Genomic DNA, 15,234 nt, shown 5'->3' with positions numbered 1-15,234 from the left:
AAGAAAGATGGGATGAGGCTCGAGTGGAGCATAAACGGCAGCTTGGGCTGAATGGCCTGTTTCTCTGATGTATATCTAATGCAATCCTATGTATAGAACGTTACTTGTACCTGCTTAATACAAAAATAGTACATGATTCACTCTTTCACTAATTCAGTGATACTAGATCTGGATCAGCTTCCATAATATAATTTATACATAGGGTTTTATCTCACTTTGGAGTCTCCAACCCCTATCTTGATGACCTCTGAAGTACTGCTGAATTGGGAGCATGGTCCCTCAGATACATCTCACACCGTTTGAAATTTAGACCTAGGATGTAAGACACCAACAAGGTGTTGTACCCAGATCATACTTCTGTCATTCACCAGAGATTTCAAAAACAATTGGACTATGCTTCACAGCTGCTGTCTCCAAGGTGACAACCAGTATTCTGCATGATTTAATAGATATAACTATGTATACAGCTAACGGGAAGTATTTCCAAAAGTATCGTTTCAAAAACCCCACTTAAGTCAAAGCAAAAATCTTCGTCACTTGTTGTAAAATCCATTTGACCTCAGTGGATTGACTGCAAAACATGCAACAAGATAGAAATATCAGTATATTAACATATATCTGACTCGTAATGGACAGTTGATCTGAGTAACCTGGTGCTGTTGTATTTTCAGTCAGATTGGCTTTTGCAGTTAACAGAATTTAAAAGTACAACCTGTTCTTGGAGATAGTAATAAAAATATGGAGACTTTATGATCTGAAATGTGCTGAAACTTCCTATTGGTCACAATCGGTAGCTTTATTATTGCAATATTAACCCTACTCGCCTAAACTAAATACAATTTAAATTAAAACTCTTTTTCCTCCTGTTTGTTCCCTCTTTCATATTTTCTCTTTCTAACAATCTATTTTAATTTTCTTTTTAAAAATGTTTAAAATAGTTTATTTTCTTGTCTTTTTGGTTTCTTTGTTTCCATCCTCCATTTTGCAGATGAGAAGAGCATTGTTGGGGAGGGGGTGAATTGCGATTTGATTGGCTGACAGAAATTGTTTTGCGAAGATCTGAAGATTGGTGTGAATCTTTGTAATTTTTCACATCAAAGCAGATGGGACAGCCAAAGAGGAGCAAAACCATTATTGGTCTCAAATAGTGCACCCTGATGAACAACTTGGGGTTAACAGCAACAAACCATAATATTTAAGATTGTTCTAGTTAGTATTTTTTTTAATCCTCTTTCCTAATTGCTGTGAATGTTTCTTTATCGTTTATTGAATTGGCACATATTTAGACTGCTTTGACCTCTCTTTCCTGCTAACAATTAAGTTGTGGTCAACTTGCAATTCAAATACCAAACCTGCTGGCAAAGCCTCTCATTACTAATTGCAAATGTCACAGGAAACAGGCTTCACTGAGGGATTGAGCCCATGATGACATCTTTTAACCATAATTGCTTTCATAATGTAATTGTCATCCAGATGGCTGAAATAGGCATCAGTAAGCAACCTTTAGGGGCAAGGTGAGTCATGAAAGGAATGACTTCAACCAGGATAGTTTTAACCGTTGGGCAAGAGTTCTGTGCATGCGATATCCATGAAGTTAATTTGTTTTTTCAAAAAAACTTTTTTTTAACAGGACGGTTAAAGTTTCAGGCAGATGAGACTCAAACAGTGTAACCAGGGAACTGTCTGGCTGGAACCTGAACTGAAACTACCTGTCTTGGTAGCTGCAATGTAAATGCCACCTTAAAATATCTGATCACTGTACACTAACTAGAAAGTCTGCTATCATGATCTTACAAGCCATGGCAAAATAAAAAGGGACTCCTCGTGTACAAAGTTCAATCCTCGTTCAAAGGTTCATATTGTAAGAAAGTGGGGGGCAAAGAAACTGAAATTTACTCCACAAATTTCTCTTGTGGAGATTGCTGCTTCATCTGAAATGATTCAGTCACCTGAGGCTACTGCCCGTAAAAGAATGACTTCACTAATTCAGTTTAATGTCCCTTTGAGACCAAGTTACCTAACGGACATATGTGGGTTGGAAAGGGATTTCATACAAAATGGGGATTATGAGATTCACTGGGAGTGAGTAAATTGAATCTGCACTGCTAACGTGCTTTAATAGATATACTGTGTTGGCAATTTTTTTCTTTGAGCTGTTGACTAGGATTAGAACATAATTGCCTTTTTATTGGTGTTGTCAAAAGTGAATTAACTTCATGGATATTGAATGAAAAACTTAGGTAATTCAGTTCAGTTTAGCTCTATCACTAAAAGAGAGTGATATCATTCTAGTTACTCATGAATACTGTTAATCCTTGGAGCCAGGCCTGGCTCATAAAGAGCAGCCATTTAGGAGAAAACCAGAGGGTTGCTGGCACCCAACGCAAGAGCGAGGAGAGCTTTCAAGAAAGGAGGGCAGAATTTCCTTTGAGGCTGGGGAGGAAAAGTTTTAGACATTTATACTCTGGTGGTCGATCTTTGACATTTTAAATCATTTATTTTGACTGTAGTACAGTCCCAGAAGCAGTTGCTTTGATGGTTTGACTTTTGTTGTATATTATTGTAGGCAAATGGTTTAACATAGAAAGATAGGAGCAGGAGCAGGCCCTTCGAGCCTGCGCCGCCATTCAATGAGATCATGGCTGATCATCCAAATTCAGTACCGTCACTGCCTTCTCCCCATATCCCTTGATCCCTTTAGCCTTAAGAAATATATCCAACTCCGTCTTGAATATATTTAATGAACTGGCCTCCACCGGACTCTGTGGCAGAGAATTCCACAGGTTCACCACTCTCTGGGTGAAGAAATTCCTCCTCATTTCAGTCTTAAATGGCTTGCCCCTTATCCTTAGACTATGACCCCTGGTTCTGGACTCCCCGGCCATCAGAAACATCCTTCCTGCATCTAGTCTGTCCAGGCCTGACAGAATTTTATAGGTTTCGATGAGATCCCCTCTCAATCTTCTAAACTCCAGTGAGTATAAGCCCAATCGACACAATCTCTCCTCAAACGTCCTTCCTCCGGTAAGGCGACCAAAACTGCACACAATACTCAAGGTGCGGTCTCACCAAGGCCCTGTACAACTGTAGCAAGACATCCTTGTTCCTGTACTCGAACCCTCTCGCTACGAAGGCCAACATACCATTTGTCTTCTTAACCGCCTGCTGCACCTGCATGCTTACCTTCAGCGACTGGTGCACAAGAACACCCAGGTCTCTTTGCACTTCCCCTTCTCCCAATCTATTGCCATTCAAATAATAATCTGCCGCCTTGTTTTTGCCACCAAAGGGGATAACCTCACATTTATCCACATTATAGTGCATTTGCCATGTTTCTGCCCAATCACCCAACCTGTCCAAATCGTACTGGAGTTTCACGACATCCTCCTCACAGCATACCCTCCCACCCAGCTTTGTGTCATCTGCAAATTTGGAGATATTACATCCAATTCCCTCGTCCAGATCATTAATATATATTGTGAACAGCTGGGGTCCTAGGACCGATCCTTGCGATACCCCACGAGTCACTGCCTGCCACTCGGAAAACGACCCGTTTATTCCAACTCTGCTTTCTGTCCGCCAACCAGTTCTCTATCCAAGTCAATACCTTGCCCCCAATCCTTTCTTAATTTCACAGCTTAAGATAGAAATGCCTAAACTTTCTCCATTTTATAAAAAAAAAAAAAAAAAATGAATACTGGTCTTGTATTATTCTAAGTTTAATCAGCCTTCACTGAATGAGTGAATGAATCCTAATCCAGTAGAGAATCACATGGAACACATTTCCTATGGTGTGTATAGCTCCAAAAACTCAATTGTAATACTGGTGCACCGTACTGGCGTTTCTCATTTATGCTTTCCCAATTTTTCCTGAATATTCTGTGTTCACTGTTATGATAGAAACAGTTTTATACAAGCATTAGTAATCTTGTGTGACAGAGGTCACTCTGATATGGTCCATGTATTTTGAAATTCATATTTACCAGGGACATTGGATATTATGGTTTTTAACTCGAGAATAGGGGTGAGATCACATCCTGAAAGCAGAGTGCTGTGTAATCTTCTTCGATAGGAGGATTGATGGAGGGAGGAGAGAATTCCACATTGTGTGACTAAAGGAAATGAAAGCGTTTAATTAGGGAGACTTTGCTCATCTTGACGGATCATTTTGATTCCCAACTAATAAAAGGGTTGATAGAAGTTAAAAATCTGTAAGTGCTTGTAATAAGGTACTTACATTGTGTAATGACCTGTTCCTGTTTCTAAAATAGATCATTTTAATTGGGTATATTTAAAAATACTGTGGCATGTTTCTTTGGTGAGATTTCTGATGAAAGACTGGCATTTAATTATATTTGTGATGAAAACCTATCGAAGGCAGATTCACTCAGCGGTGAAGCTCAGAATGAGTAAATAAAATAATGTAATTATCTTGGGCAGGTGAGTTGGTAATTTGCCAGTTCAGTAGCCATTTTTAATACATTTAACTCTCTTTTGAATAAATACAGTGGCACCTCCATTATCTGCTAGAATCTTCATCGGACAAAGCCTTCTGCAAAATGCACTTCATTGCAAAGCCCGTTAATGCCACTCTCCTTCTGTCTGACATGGAACTTTGCAGCTCAAAGATTAATTCAATATTATTCAAATTTGTACTGTACTTTACTTTAATATCTCTATCTAGGGAATTACAGTACCATACTTGTAAGATGAAGATTTAGGGACTGATTATTTTCCAATTTCCATTATTCATTACTGCAGATAATAGAGATTCCACTGTAGATTATGTAAATTATATGTTTAATAAAGATCAAAAAGTGTCTTTATTTCCTTCAGCTTAATGTTGTCAAAAACCAAAGCTCTTTTTTTGGCTTCTGCCAGCTGCAACGTACCTCGAGCTTGATGGCATCACAATCCCTAGCTGCCAACTTGGGCTGAGTCACAAAGTGCAGAACTGTGGCATGCTGCTTGACCTTGAGCTCACCTTCCTGGCCCAGATATCTCCTCTTGCCTCTTACCTTTGTATGCATCCTCCACTTCTCTGGCACCAGGCTGCTGCTTGTCCCCCACTTTTCTTGCACTACCCTGGGTGATCACCAGGGTTGCCAACTCTGGTTGGGTGTATTCCTAGAGGATTCATCACATGACCCCCCCCCCCCCCCCTGCCTTGCAGCGCCCCGCCCCCACACTCCGACCATGGTCCATCCTCCAGGTGCACTGTCTTCCCACGGCCAGTTGGAAAGAGAACAGGCTCACCCAATTGGATTAATCTTGACCTTATTCCTCCCATCTCCAATATTTTTATAACTAATGAATTAAAGTGTTCAAAGAAAATGATGAACACTATTGTTTAATTCCCCATGATATTTCTCCTGGGTTGCTGGCAGCAGTGTCCTGGAGATTAACCTTCAATTCCTGGAGACTCCAGGCCAATCCTGGAAGGTTGGCAACCCCAGTGATCGCTTGTACAACCCCATGCCCTTGCCCTGTTCCCTTCTCTCTTCCTGCTTTAAAAATCTCCTTAAGACCCGTCTCCATTTCTGTGCCCTTGGTTCACCTCCCCTAATCCTTTCTATTTTTTCCCTCTGCCTGGCACCATCTTTTGTTCTTACAGGAAGACATGCAAGAGTCTTTATATTATGTAAAGAGTGCAATGGAAATGCAAGTTATTTATGAATGTATATTGGATATACTAAAATTAAGAGTACCGTTCCGAGATTGAAATGCTTTGCACGTGACAGCTTGTGGAATTGGAAGATTGTTTCACAACTCTTCTGTATCTTCTTTCGTTCAAGAGTTCTATTTTTGTTCCTTTAAACTTGTAATGTTACAAAAAAACTTGATTGTGTGGCTAGCTTTCATAGAAACATAGAGATAGGAACAGGAGTAGGCCATTCGGCCCTTCGAGCCTGCTCCGCCATTCAATGAGATCATGGCTGATCTTCGTCTGAGATCATAGCTGATCTTACCAGTTCAGTACCCCGTCCCCGCCTTTTCTCCGTAACCCTTAATCCCCTTAGCCTTCAGAAATATATCCAATTCTCTCTTGAAAATATTTATTGAATTAGCCTTCACAGCCCTCTGTGGCAGGGAATTCCACAGGCTCACCACTCTTTGAGTGAAGAAATTCTTCCTCATCTCTGTTTTAAATGATTTGCCCGCTATTTTTAGACTGTGGCCCCTGGTTCTGTGCTCCCCTGCCATTGGAAACATTCTCTCTGAATTCAGCCTGTCCAGGCCTGCCATAATTTTATATGTTTCGATGAGATCCCCTCTCAATCTTCTAAACTCCAGTGAGTACAAGCCCAAACTATTCAATCTCTCCTCGTAGGTCATTCCCGCCATTCCAGGTATCAGCCTGGTGAATCGCCGCTGCACTCTTTCCATGGCAAGAACATCCTTCCGCAGATGGGGCGACCAAAACTGTACACAATACTCCAGATGCGGTCTCACCAGCACCTTGTACAGCTGTAGTAAGGTATCCCTATTCCTATACTCGAACCCCCTTGATATGAAGGCCAACATACCATTTGCCTTCTTAATCGCCTGTTGCACCTGCATGCTCTCCTTCAGTGACTGGTGCACAAGAACACCCAGGTCCCTCTGCACTTCCCCATCTCCCAATCTATTGCCATTTAGATAATAATCCACCCTCCTGTTTTTACCCCCAAAGTGGATAACCTCGCATTTATCCACATTATAGTGCATCTGCCACGTATCCGCCCATTCCCCCAACCTGTCCAAATCGCACTGTAGCCTCCTGACATCCTCATCAGAGCCCACCCCTCCTCCTAGTTTAGTGTCGTCAGCGAATTTGGAAATATTGCATCCAATTCCCTGATCCAGATCATTTATATATATTGTGAACAGCTGGGGTCCCAGGACAGATCCTTGCGGCACCCCGCTGGTCACTGCCTGCCACTCCGAAAACGAGCCGTTTATTCCAACTCTCTGTTTTCTATCCGCCAGCCAGTTCTCTATCCACGTTAATACTTTGCCCCCAATCCCATGAGCCTTAATTTTGCATGATAATCTTTTGTGTGGAACCTTATCGAAGGCTTTCTGGAAGTCAAGGTACACCACATCCACTGGCTCTCCCCCATCTATTTTACCAGTTACTTCCTCAAAAAATTCCAGCAGATTAGTCAAACACGATTTACCCTTTGTAAATCCATGTTGACTCTGTCCGATCCTTTCCCCATTTGTCAAGTGCTCCGCTATTTTATCCTTAATAATGGACTCTAGCATTTTGCCCACAACCGATGTAAGGCTTACTGGTCTATAATTCCCTGCTTTCTCTCTACCCCCCCTTTTTAAATATTGGGGTAACATTAGCTACCCTCCAATCCACGGGTACTGTTCCCGAGTCAATGGAGTTCCGGAAGATGATCCTTAGAGCATCTGCTATCTCCAGGGCCACCTCCTTAAGTACCCTAGGATGTAGTTTATCAGGCCCCGGGGATTTGTCGGCCTTCAGTCCCCTCAACTTACCCAACACCATATCCCTAGAGATACTAATTTCTGTCAGCTCCTCCCTCTCATTAGTCCCTATGTTTGCCGATATTCCTGGGAGGTTATTTGTGTCCTCCTTTGTGAATACAGAACCAAAGTATGAGTTTAATTGGTCTGCCATTTCCTTATTCTCCATTATATATTCTCCCGAATCGGACTGCAAGGGACCGACTTGGGATTTTACCAGTCTTTTCCTCCTGATATACCGATAAAAGCTTTTGCAGTCTGCCTTTATGTTTGCTGCAAGTTTACTTTCGTATTCTATTTTCCCCTTCCTGATTAATCCCTTTGTCCTCTTTTGCTGTATCCTGTACTGCCCCCAATCTTCCGGTCTGGTGCTTTTTTTTGCCAGTTGATATGCCCTTTTTTTTTGATTTTATGCTGTCCCTAATTTCCCTCGTTATCCACGGTTGAGTCACCTTTTTAGGTTTATTTCCTGAGATAAGATGCATGATATGCTCCTATTTTGATGGAAACAGGTTTCAGTTGCTTTATCCTCTACATTTTGTTGGTTTTGCATCAGGTTTTTCAGTATTTTAGGGTGCAAATCATTCATCATCTGTCTTTTGCAGCATGTTAATTCCCCACATATTTGGGATAATTTGTGAGGGGGCAAATAAATGTACTTCTATTTCCTTTTCCTTTTGGGCAGAATCTGTGTTTTAAAAGTGGTTATATTTTATTTACTCTATTACAAATGCTCTCCAATATATTCTAATTTGGACCAAAAGATTCTCTCATTCCATAAGTGGTGTGATTTGGGCCTTTTATGGCTCCCCTGCTGCTGGAAGGTTACTTGAGTAGATCTTTTGCTTTTCTAGAAGGCAGATATTCTCTTTAAAGGTAATGATTTTTTGTAGATCTCTCCAAACTCGTCCTTCATTTTCCAAACCGGAAGCTGTTGAGTTTCCAGGTAGGACTCCTTGTTGATTAGTTCATCTGAGGCTGATTTTACAGCTGTATTACTGCGGACATGGTGAGCTCATCTTATTTCGGATATAGCTGATCTTGAACAATTTTCCATGAGGATTGCAAGATTATTTGGTCTGCACTTCCTAATCCATCAAACCAGCAACTACCTTCAGAAAGGACAACAGAAACGCTCCTTTGTGCTTGGGGCACACCAGTGCGATTGCATCTTTGGTAGCCTGAGATTACAGATCACAGTTGGAGCGGGTGTGGAAGAGTTGGCTGCCACTTCCACTTTACACCAGACATATTTGGGCCATGATGCTGCAGCAGCTCAAGCCCATCATGGTTATCTCTATAGACACCTCACTAGACTCAGGAATTATTGTGCGGGGGCGGGAGTGCTGCAGGGGTGCACTGGCTCCTGTGATTCATTTTGGGTCTGTTCAGTGCTGTCTTGATAGTGCTGGGTTTATAGAGGTGACTTTCTTCTCTCTTCCCTGCCTCATTTCATTATACAGTACTGGGCGGCTGTGCAAGAGGAGAAACCCACTCCCTCAAGCACATTAGCTGCAGCTGTCCCTTCCCTTTGCCATATTATTGGTTGTTCATTATTATTTGATTTTTATTGTCCCAAAGGAGTGATGTCCACTTACCTGAAACCAATTACATATGTTTTTGTTGAACTGCGCCTTCAGAGCCCTGAAAATCATACCTGAAACCTTTGATTGTGTTCAATGATTTGTTTTCCTGGTCTTCGCTGCCCTGATTTTAACTACCCCAACTAACATTGGGTCTGAATGAATCTCCTGTGGTTCTCTCTGGCTTGAGTACTTTTATACAGTAACTTCTCACGTCATCAGAACTTCCCATATAGGAACAGGAGTAGGCCATTCAGCCCCTTGAGCCTGTGTCCGCCATTCAATGAGATTGTGGCTAATCTGTATCCCAACTCCATCCACCTGCCTTGGCTCCATATCCCATAATACCCTTGGCTAGCAAAAATCTATCTCTCTCAGATTTAAAATTATTAATTGAGTTAGAATCTACAGCTTTTTGCAGGAGAGAGTTCCACAGTTCTACAACCCTTTGTGTGAAGAAGTGTTTTCTAACCTCTCTCTTTGCAACCAATGAATTGCTGTTGGATGTGCAGTCACAGTTGTTATGTGGGCAAGCGTCTACAAAACTAGGCTTAAATCCTCACGGTGACATTCCGTTGTCTTTGTTTGTAACCTTCCAATGTTGCTGCTGTTCCAGTTATTCTCGCCTCGGTATTTGACTATCATAAACTTGTACTTTAAGTTTGCTATTGCATAGCATGGCTTTTCCTGTTGTGTATAGTGTTGACCTTTTGCTGTAATGTCGACCTTTATGATTTTGTTTTTCTACATTTGTATTTTTCTTTGGGTTTTTCCTTGCATGTTGTAACTGTTGCGATGTAATTCAAACATTCCAGACATAGATTAAAAAGGAGTTTCAGTTTTTAAGATGCTCTGTGGAAATAATCAGAACTTGTAATTGTGTTTTAAAATGTATCACACTGACTGTTGTGCTGCACTGAAGCAACATTGGTATTTTGCTTAAATGCATAATATTCTCAGTAAATCAGTTCCTCATTACTCATTTTGACTGAAGCAGTTGGTTATGTGATGGCTTATCAATTGGATATCTAGCTATTTTTCATTGTTTACTTTTCGGTTGTATCAAATACTTGGACACCTCAATACCTGCAATTTGAATGTGCTGGACTCCCAAATTTGAGACCCAATTCAAAATCCCATTTTTGACCTACATTTTTGCTCAATGATTGATTTGTGTCGGCCAGAGTGAAGTCCTTCCCACACTGCTCAAACTTTCCGAACTGCATTGCACGTAGTTGGAAATGTTTGTGGCCTGCAGTCCAGACTGAGGAATACTGCGGAGGTTGGGGCTTAACTTGGGAAAGTGGAAAATTAAGTAGAAGAAAACACTTGAGTAGCACGTTTATATCGTCCTTTATCAGATTATTAGGTGTACTTTAATATCAACAGTTACTGGAGTATCAGTAGAAACTTTGTACTTGTGCGTTATTTCATTATAAATCTGAAAGATATATGGCACTATTGTGTACTTCACAGTATTGCACTGTATAATGGAGTCTACTTCAATATATTCCACAGATAATTAATGCACTCATTAGGCACAAATTCAGTTTTATAGATTTTCACATAAAATAAATTATTAAACAATTTGTATTGAAGCAACAGAGTAATAATCCTCCTGTTTACATTTTTATGTTTAAATTAGCTGGATGATAGTTTAATCACAGGCAATAGTAGAATAAATTGTCATCTTTTGTAGGTTGGTTCTCATCGGGATGAATCTGTCAGTCTCCATAGCAACCATTCGATCCTCCCCAATACAGTCCCCCCTTCAAGTGCAGAATTAAATCACCAGGCACAGGATAACTACAGAGGTATCTCTTTATAGCAACCTAATTCAAAATGACATTTTACTGAATATGAACTCTAAACCTCCCCAAGTAAATTATATAGCTTGTTGTTAGAAATGGTGTTTGACCTCGGGGTGTTTATATTTTTGCACAGGACGATCAAGTTTACAAAGTCAGGCTTCTGCCCTGGGTCCAGCAGAAGTCAAAACCGAAGCAAAAGAGGAGAACACAAATGACTCCTTCTCATCCGATGACAAGAGATCAGATGACGAAGGATCTAAAAAAGACATGAAGATGCAGTCTAGAGGAAGGTCAAGGTAAGTCCATGTTGAAATGTTTAATTACCTTCAGTCTATAGCGGGTATTGATCCTGGTTTCAGTAGAATATTTTATGTAATTTGCATTAACTGCAGTTGAGCACTGTATACTTACTTTCCTGTGCAGTAATCACGAAGATGAGGAGCTAAATCCTGAGCAAAAAGCAGAGAGAGAGCGCGATAGGAGAATGGCAAATAATGCCAGAGAGCGTCTTCGTGTAAGAGACATCAATGAAGCATTTAAAGAGCTTGGACGAATGTGTCAACTTCACTTGAAGAGTGAAAAACCCCAAACCAAACTACTTATTCTTCACCAGGCAGTTACCGTCATCCTTAACTTGGAACAACAAGTCCGAGGTCAGTAGGCCCTAGGTTGGCTACTTCTAAATGTGGCTTATAGTATTTTAGTAGATGTTGACCAGCATTATCTGACAGATCTTTGCCTTTTAAAGTTGTTTTGCCTGATTTCCCCAGCAGCTTAGTTGCCTACGGCAGTGAGCAGCTGATCCACACAGTCCAGGAAGATCCCAGGTTCAGTCCCCAATCTGAGGTTCAGTCCCCAATCTGTGCTTCAGCTGGTGTGTCAGTAAGAGCACTACAGTTAGCTCCAGTGCCCAGGTTCCCACTCTCGATTGCCTTCCAGCAACACCCACTAGAAGTTTGCATGTTTGGATCTTGGATACAGACAGGATTGGGCTCATCGCCAGCTTCTCCAGTGGACAGAAGACTCGCACATAAAGAATGCTCATTGAGATAGGGACCAGAGGACAACTGATGCCTGTAGAACTATATCCCAGCACAGAGATTACACATTCCAGAGGGGAGGCAACAGCATTGGTCAGAAATGGGGAGGCCAGAACTTATTACTGCACAATTGCTTTGTTTGAAATTAATAGACCTTCTCCCAACTATTCCACAACTCCACTGGCCCTAACGAAACTCTGATTATTACTGATGCTGTAAAATTTGTTGCAATAAACAAAGTAAGCCCTAATGTTTTCATCAAATCCTATCTATTATTAAAATTGGCCTTGTGTCTCAGTATTCCAAAAATGTTAGAATCGCAAATACATATTTCTGGATCCAACATTGATTTGAGATACCAGATGACACAAGCTCACTCCGTGCGCATGGATGCCAAGTTGGCCAGCAACCACTCAACGTTTTGAGCTAACTTGGAGTTCAGGTCCTCTGTGACCATGCAAGCTTTATTCCTGAATCCTTTGCACTGTAAAAATACAGCTGCTGTTGCCCTGTAACTGGCTTGTACCTCTGCAGAGTGTCCCCACTGCCACCCACTCCTGACCACGGCATTGTGGATACTCTTGCACAATGATTTTTCTTTTAATTTCACATTTCTTTAGCTACCCTATTCATACGGGTGTCAGTTGGTGGCACTCTTGCCTCGGAGTCAGAAGGTTGTGGGTTCAAGTACCACTCCAGAGACTTGAGCACAAAATCCAGGCTGACACTCCGAGCAGAACTGAGGTAGTGGTACACTGTCGGAGGTGTCATCTTTCGGATGAGATTTTAAAACAAGGCCCCATCTGCCCTCGCAAGTGGAAGTAAAAAATCCCCAGCACTATTTTGAAAAAGTGCAGGGGAGTTATCCCTGGTGTCCTGGCCGATATTTATCACTCAACCAACTCCACTAAAACAGATTACCTGGTCATTATCACATTGCTAGTTGTGTGAGTTGCTGTGTGCAAATTGGCCGCCATGTTTCTTATATTACAAGAGTGACTACATTTCAAAAAGTACTTCATTGGCTGTAAAATGCATTAGGACGTCCTGATGTCATGAAAGGCGCTATATAAATGCAAGTCTTTTTTCTTTTTACAAATCTAGGTAAGTTTAGAAAAAAGCACCTGGGGTATACACCGGCTATGATGGTATGAAAGCAGGGACTTGAGGTGGTGGTAGCAGCCACATCTTCAGGGTAGTTTGTGGAGCCAGCAAATACAAGGATAGTTTATTTGAAAATCGTTTTTGTCTTAGCAGGAAGGAATAGGAAAAATCAACCAGGGTTCCTGCTCCTGATCATTACTCAATGAATCTTACTTGAGAGATTGTGTGTATGGACAGAATTGATGCTTGGCTGTAGGGCCAGTCATTTTTGAATAGAGTGATGACACTTGCTAGCTAGGCTCTCACAGAGGATAGCAACTTGGCTGAGATACCCAGAGGGCTGTTGATGCCAATGCAATCATACCCCAGCAAGAGGGAAATAAGGGGACAAAACATTGGGGAAAGAAGGAAAGTGGATTCTGCTGAATTTAATATAGTTTGTATACTAAACGTGGTAATAGACACGTGTTTGCAGTCAGCCATTGTTTAGGGAGGGTGGGTTCACACCTGGCTATAGTTGTGGCTGATTAAGTTGGGACCTAACAATATAACCTAGTTTAGTGTTTCCAATCTGCATGCATAGGTGCAGAGTCTCGCACAGGAGCGCAGATGGGCGAATTGGATCTGGAGGTCAGAGTGCTCAGTTTGCGGCCTCCAATCATTAATGACTGGAAAGCTGGGAGTACTGGAAATCAGGCACACTAACCTCCGTGCCTGATTCTCCAATTCATTGCCCCATTCAACAAGACTCAGTTGGGAGCAGAGTGTAGCAAACATTTAGTCGTGTGTTTTTTTCACCCCCCCTCAATGGGGGGTTTCATCAGGTTTATTTTTATTGTACACTACATATATTTGCATAGGGAAAAACTTTTTATCTATTTTTTGATACCAACAGATGGTAGATGGAAACGGGTTTTGGCCATGACACTGCCATAATTTATACTGTCATGTGTAAACTAGGTCCATGTTGGCAGGAATAAGTGAAAATGTGGTGCATTTTAATGATCCTGTTTCTGAAACACTATTATAGCGACGTCTGCGATACTGCCATGATTAACTGGTCTGAATGTAAACGGTAGTGCACACACTTTTGTTTACTCTAATAAATTTTACATTGTGACAAAGAATTAGAACTTAACCTTAAAGTGCTGTGATCGATAAATTTGTTAAGCAACGTTTTTTTTAAAAATACACTTTCCCTTTTCAGGTAAGGTTTCTTTGGCAGATTTTTGCCAATTAGGTAGATTGTGAGGTAAGATATCTGAATATGCTTAAAGCATCATTTAGTGAAATCTGCAAAGCTGGATTTTTTTTTTATAGCACTCTGCTATCCTAAAATATCTTTCCAAAGGTTCTAGCAATTCAGTTTTTAAAAAGCATGCTCTTATAATTTCCTATGGGAGCCGTTCACATCCAGGGGTCATCGTCAGCCACCATCTGAGCCGTTATTAATGCTGCTTTCTGATCAGTTGATGAGACTGGGCTTGTGGGCAAGCTAATGTTGACAATTTTCATGTTACCCTGTGTTTTCCTATAGCCTGCAAATGTGAAGTACAGGTCAGTAGGGGATGCAAGGACTGCTTATGCTAATAAGGATCATTTCCCTTACTGGACTCCACCTTGCAAAGGGACTTCCAGTGAATCCTGGGACAATATTTTAATGCGTTCATTATATACTATTTTACTATAACATGCTGGGAAATGTTATAGTAACGGTGGCATAGTGGTTAGCACTGTTGCCTCACAGCGCCAGGGACCCGGGTTCGAATCCGGCCTCGGGTGACTGTGTGGAGTTTGCACATTAGAGTTTTACAGCACAGAAAGAGGCCCTTCGGCCCATCGTGTCTGCGCCGCCCATCCATCCCTGTCCAGTCTAATCCCATTTTCCAGCATTTGGTCCATAGCCTTGTATGCAATGGCATTTCAAGTGCTCATCCAAATGCTTCTTGAATGTTGTGAGGGTTCCTGCCTCTACCACCCTTTCAGGCATTGAGTTCCACATTCCAACCACCCTCTGGGTGAAAAAGTTCCTCCTCAAATCCCCTCTAAATCTCCTGCCCCTTACCCTGAATCTATGCCCCCTTGTTATTGACCCCCCTACTAAGGGGAAAAGTTCCTCTTTGTCTACCCTATCTATGCCCCTCATCATTTTGTACACCTCAATCAGGTCCCCCCTCAGCCTTCTTTGCTCCAAGGAAAACAACCCCAGCCTGTCCA

At 41.5% G+C, this 15,234-nt stretch overlaps 1 protein-coding gene across 17 annotated transcripts in view; it reads left to right on the top strand.

Moving 5' to 3' along the window:
- Window positions 1-15,234, top strand: part of tcf12 (transcription factor 12) — a 295,499-nt gene that overhangs the window by 275,256 nt on the left and 5,009 nt on the right. For all 17 annotated transcript variants that reach the window (XM_085968734.1, XM_085968731.1, XM_085968732.1 and 14 more), the window contains 3 exons: window positions 10,762-10,876; window positions 11,007-11,169; window positions 11,297-11,526. In XM_085968734.1, coding sequence (XP_085824860.1) covers window positions 10,762-10,876; window positions 11,007-11,169; window positions 11,297-11,526 — 508 coding nt within the window. The remainder of the gene's footprint in view (window positions 1-10,761; window positions 10,877-11,006; window positions 11,170-11,296; window positions 11,527-15,234) is intronic.

Source organism: Somniosus microcephalus, chromosome 27, assembly GCF_052327205.1.
Source record: "Somniosus microcephalus isolate GS21.2 chromosome 27, FLI_Smic_1.0, whole genome shotgun sequence".
NCBI lineage: Eukaryota > Metazoa > Chordata > Chondrichthyes > Squaliformes > Somniosidae > Somniosus > Somniosus microcephalus.
The sequence above is the reverse complement of the archived record's forward strand: the minus strand, read 5'-3'. Positions and strand labels throughout refer to the sequence as shown.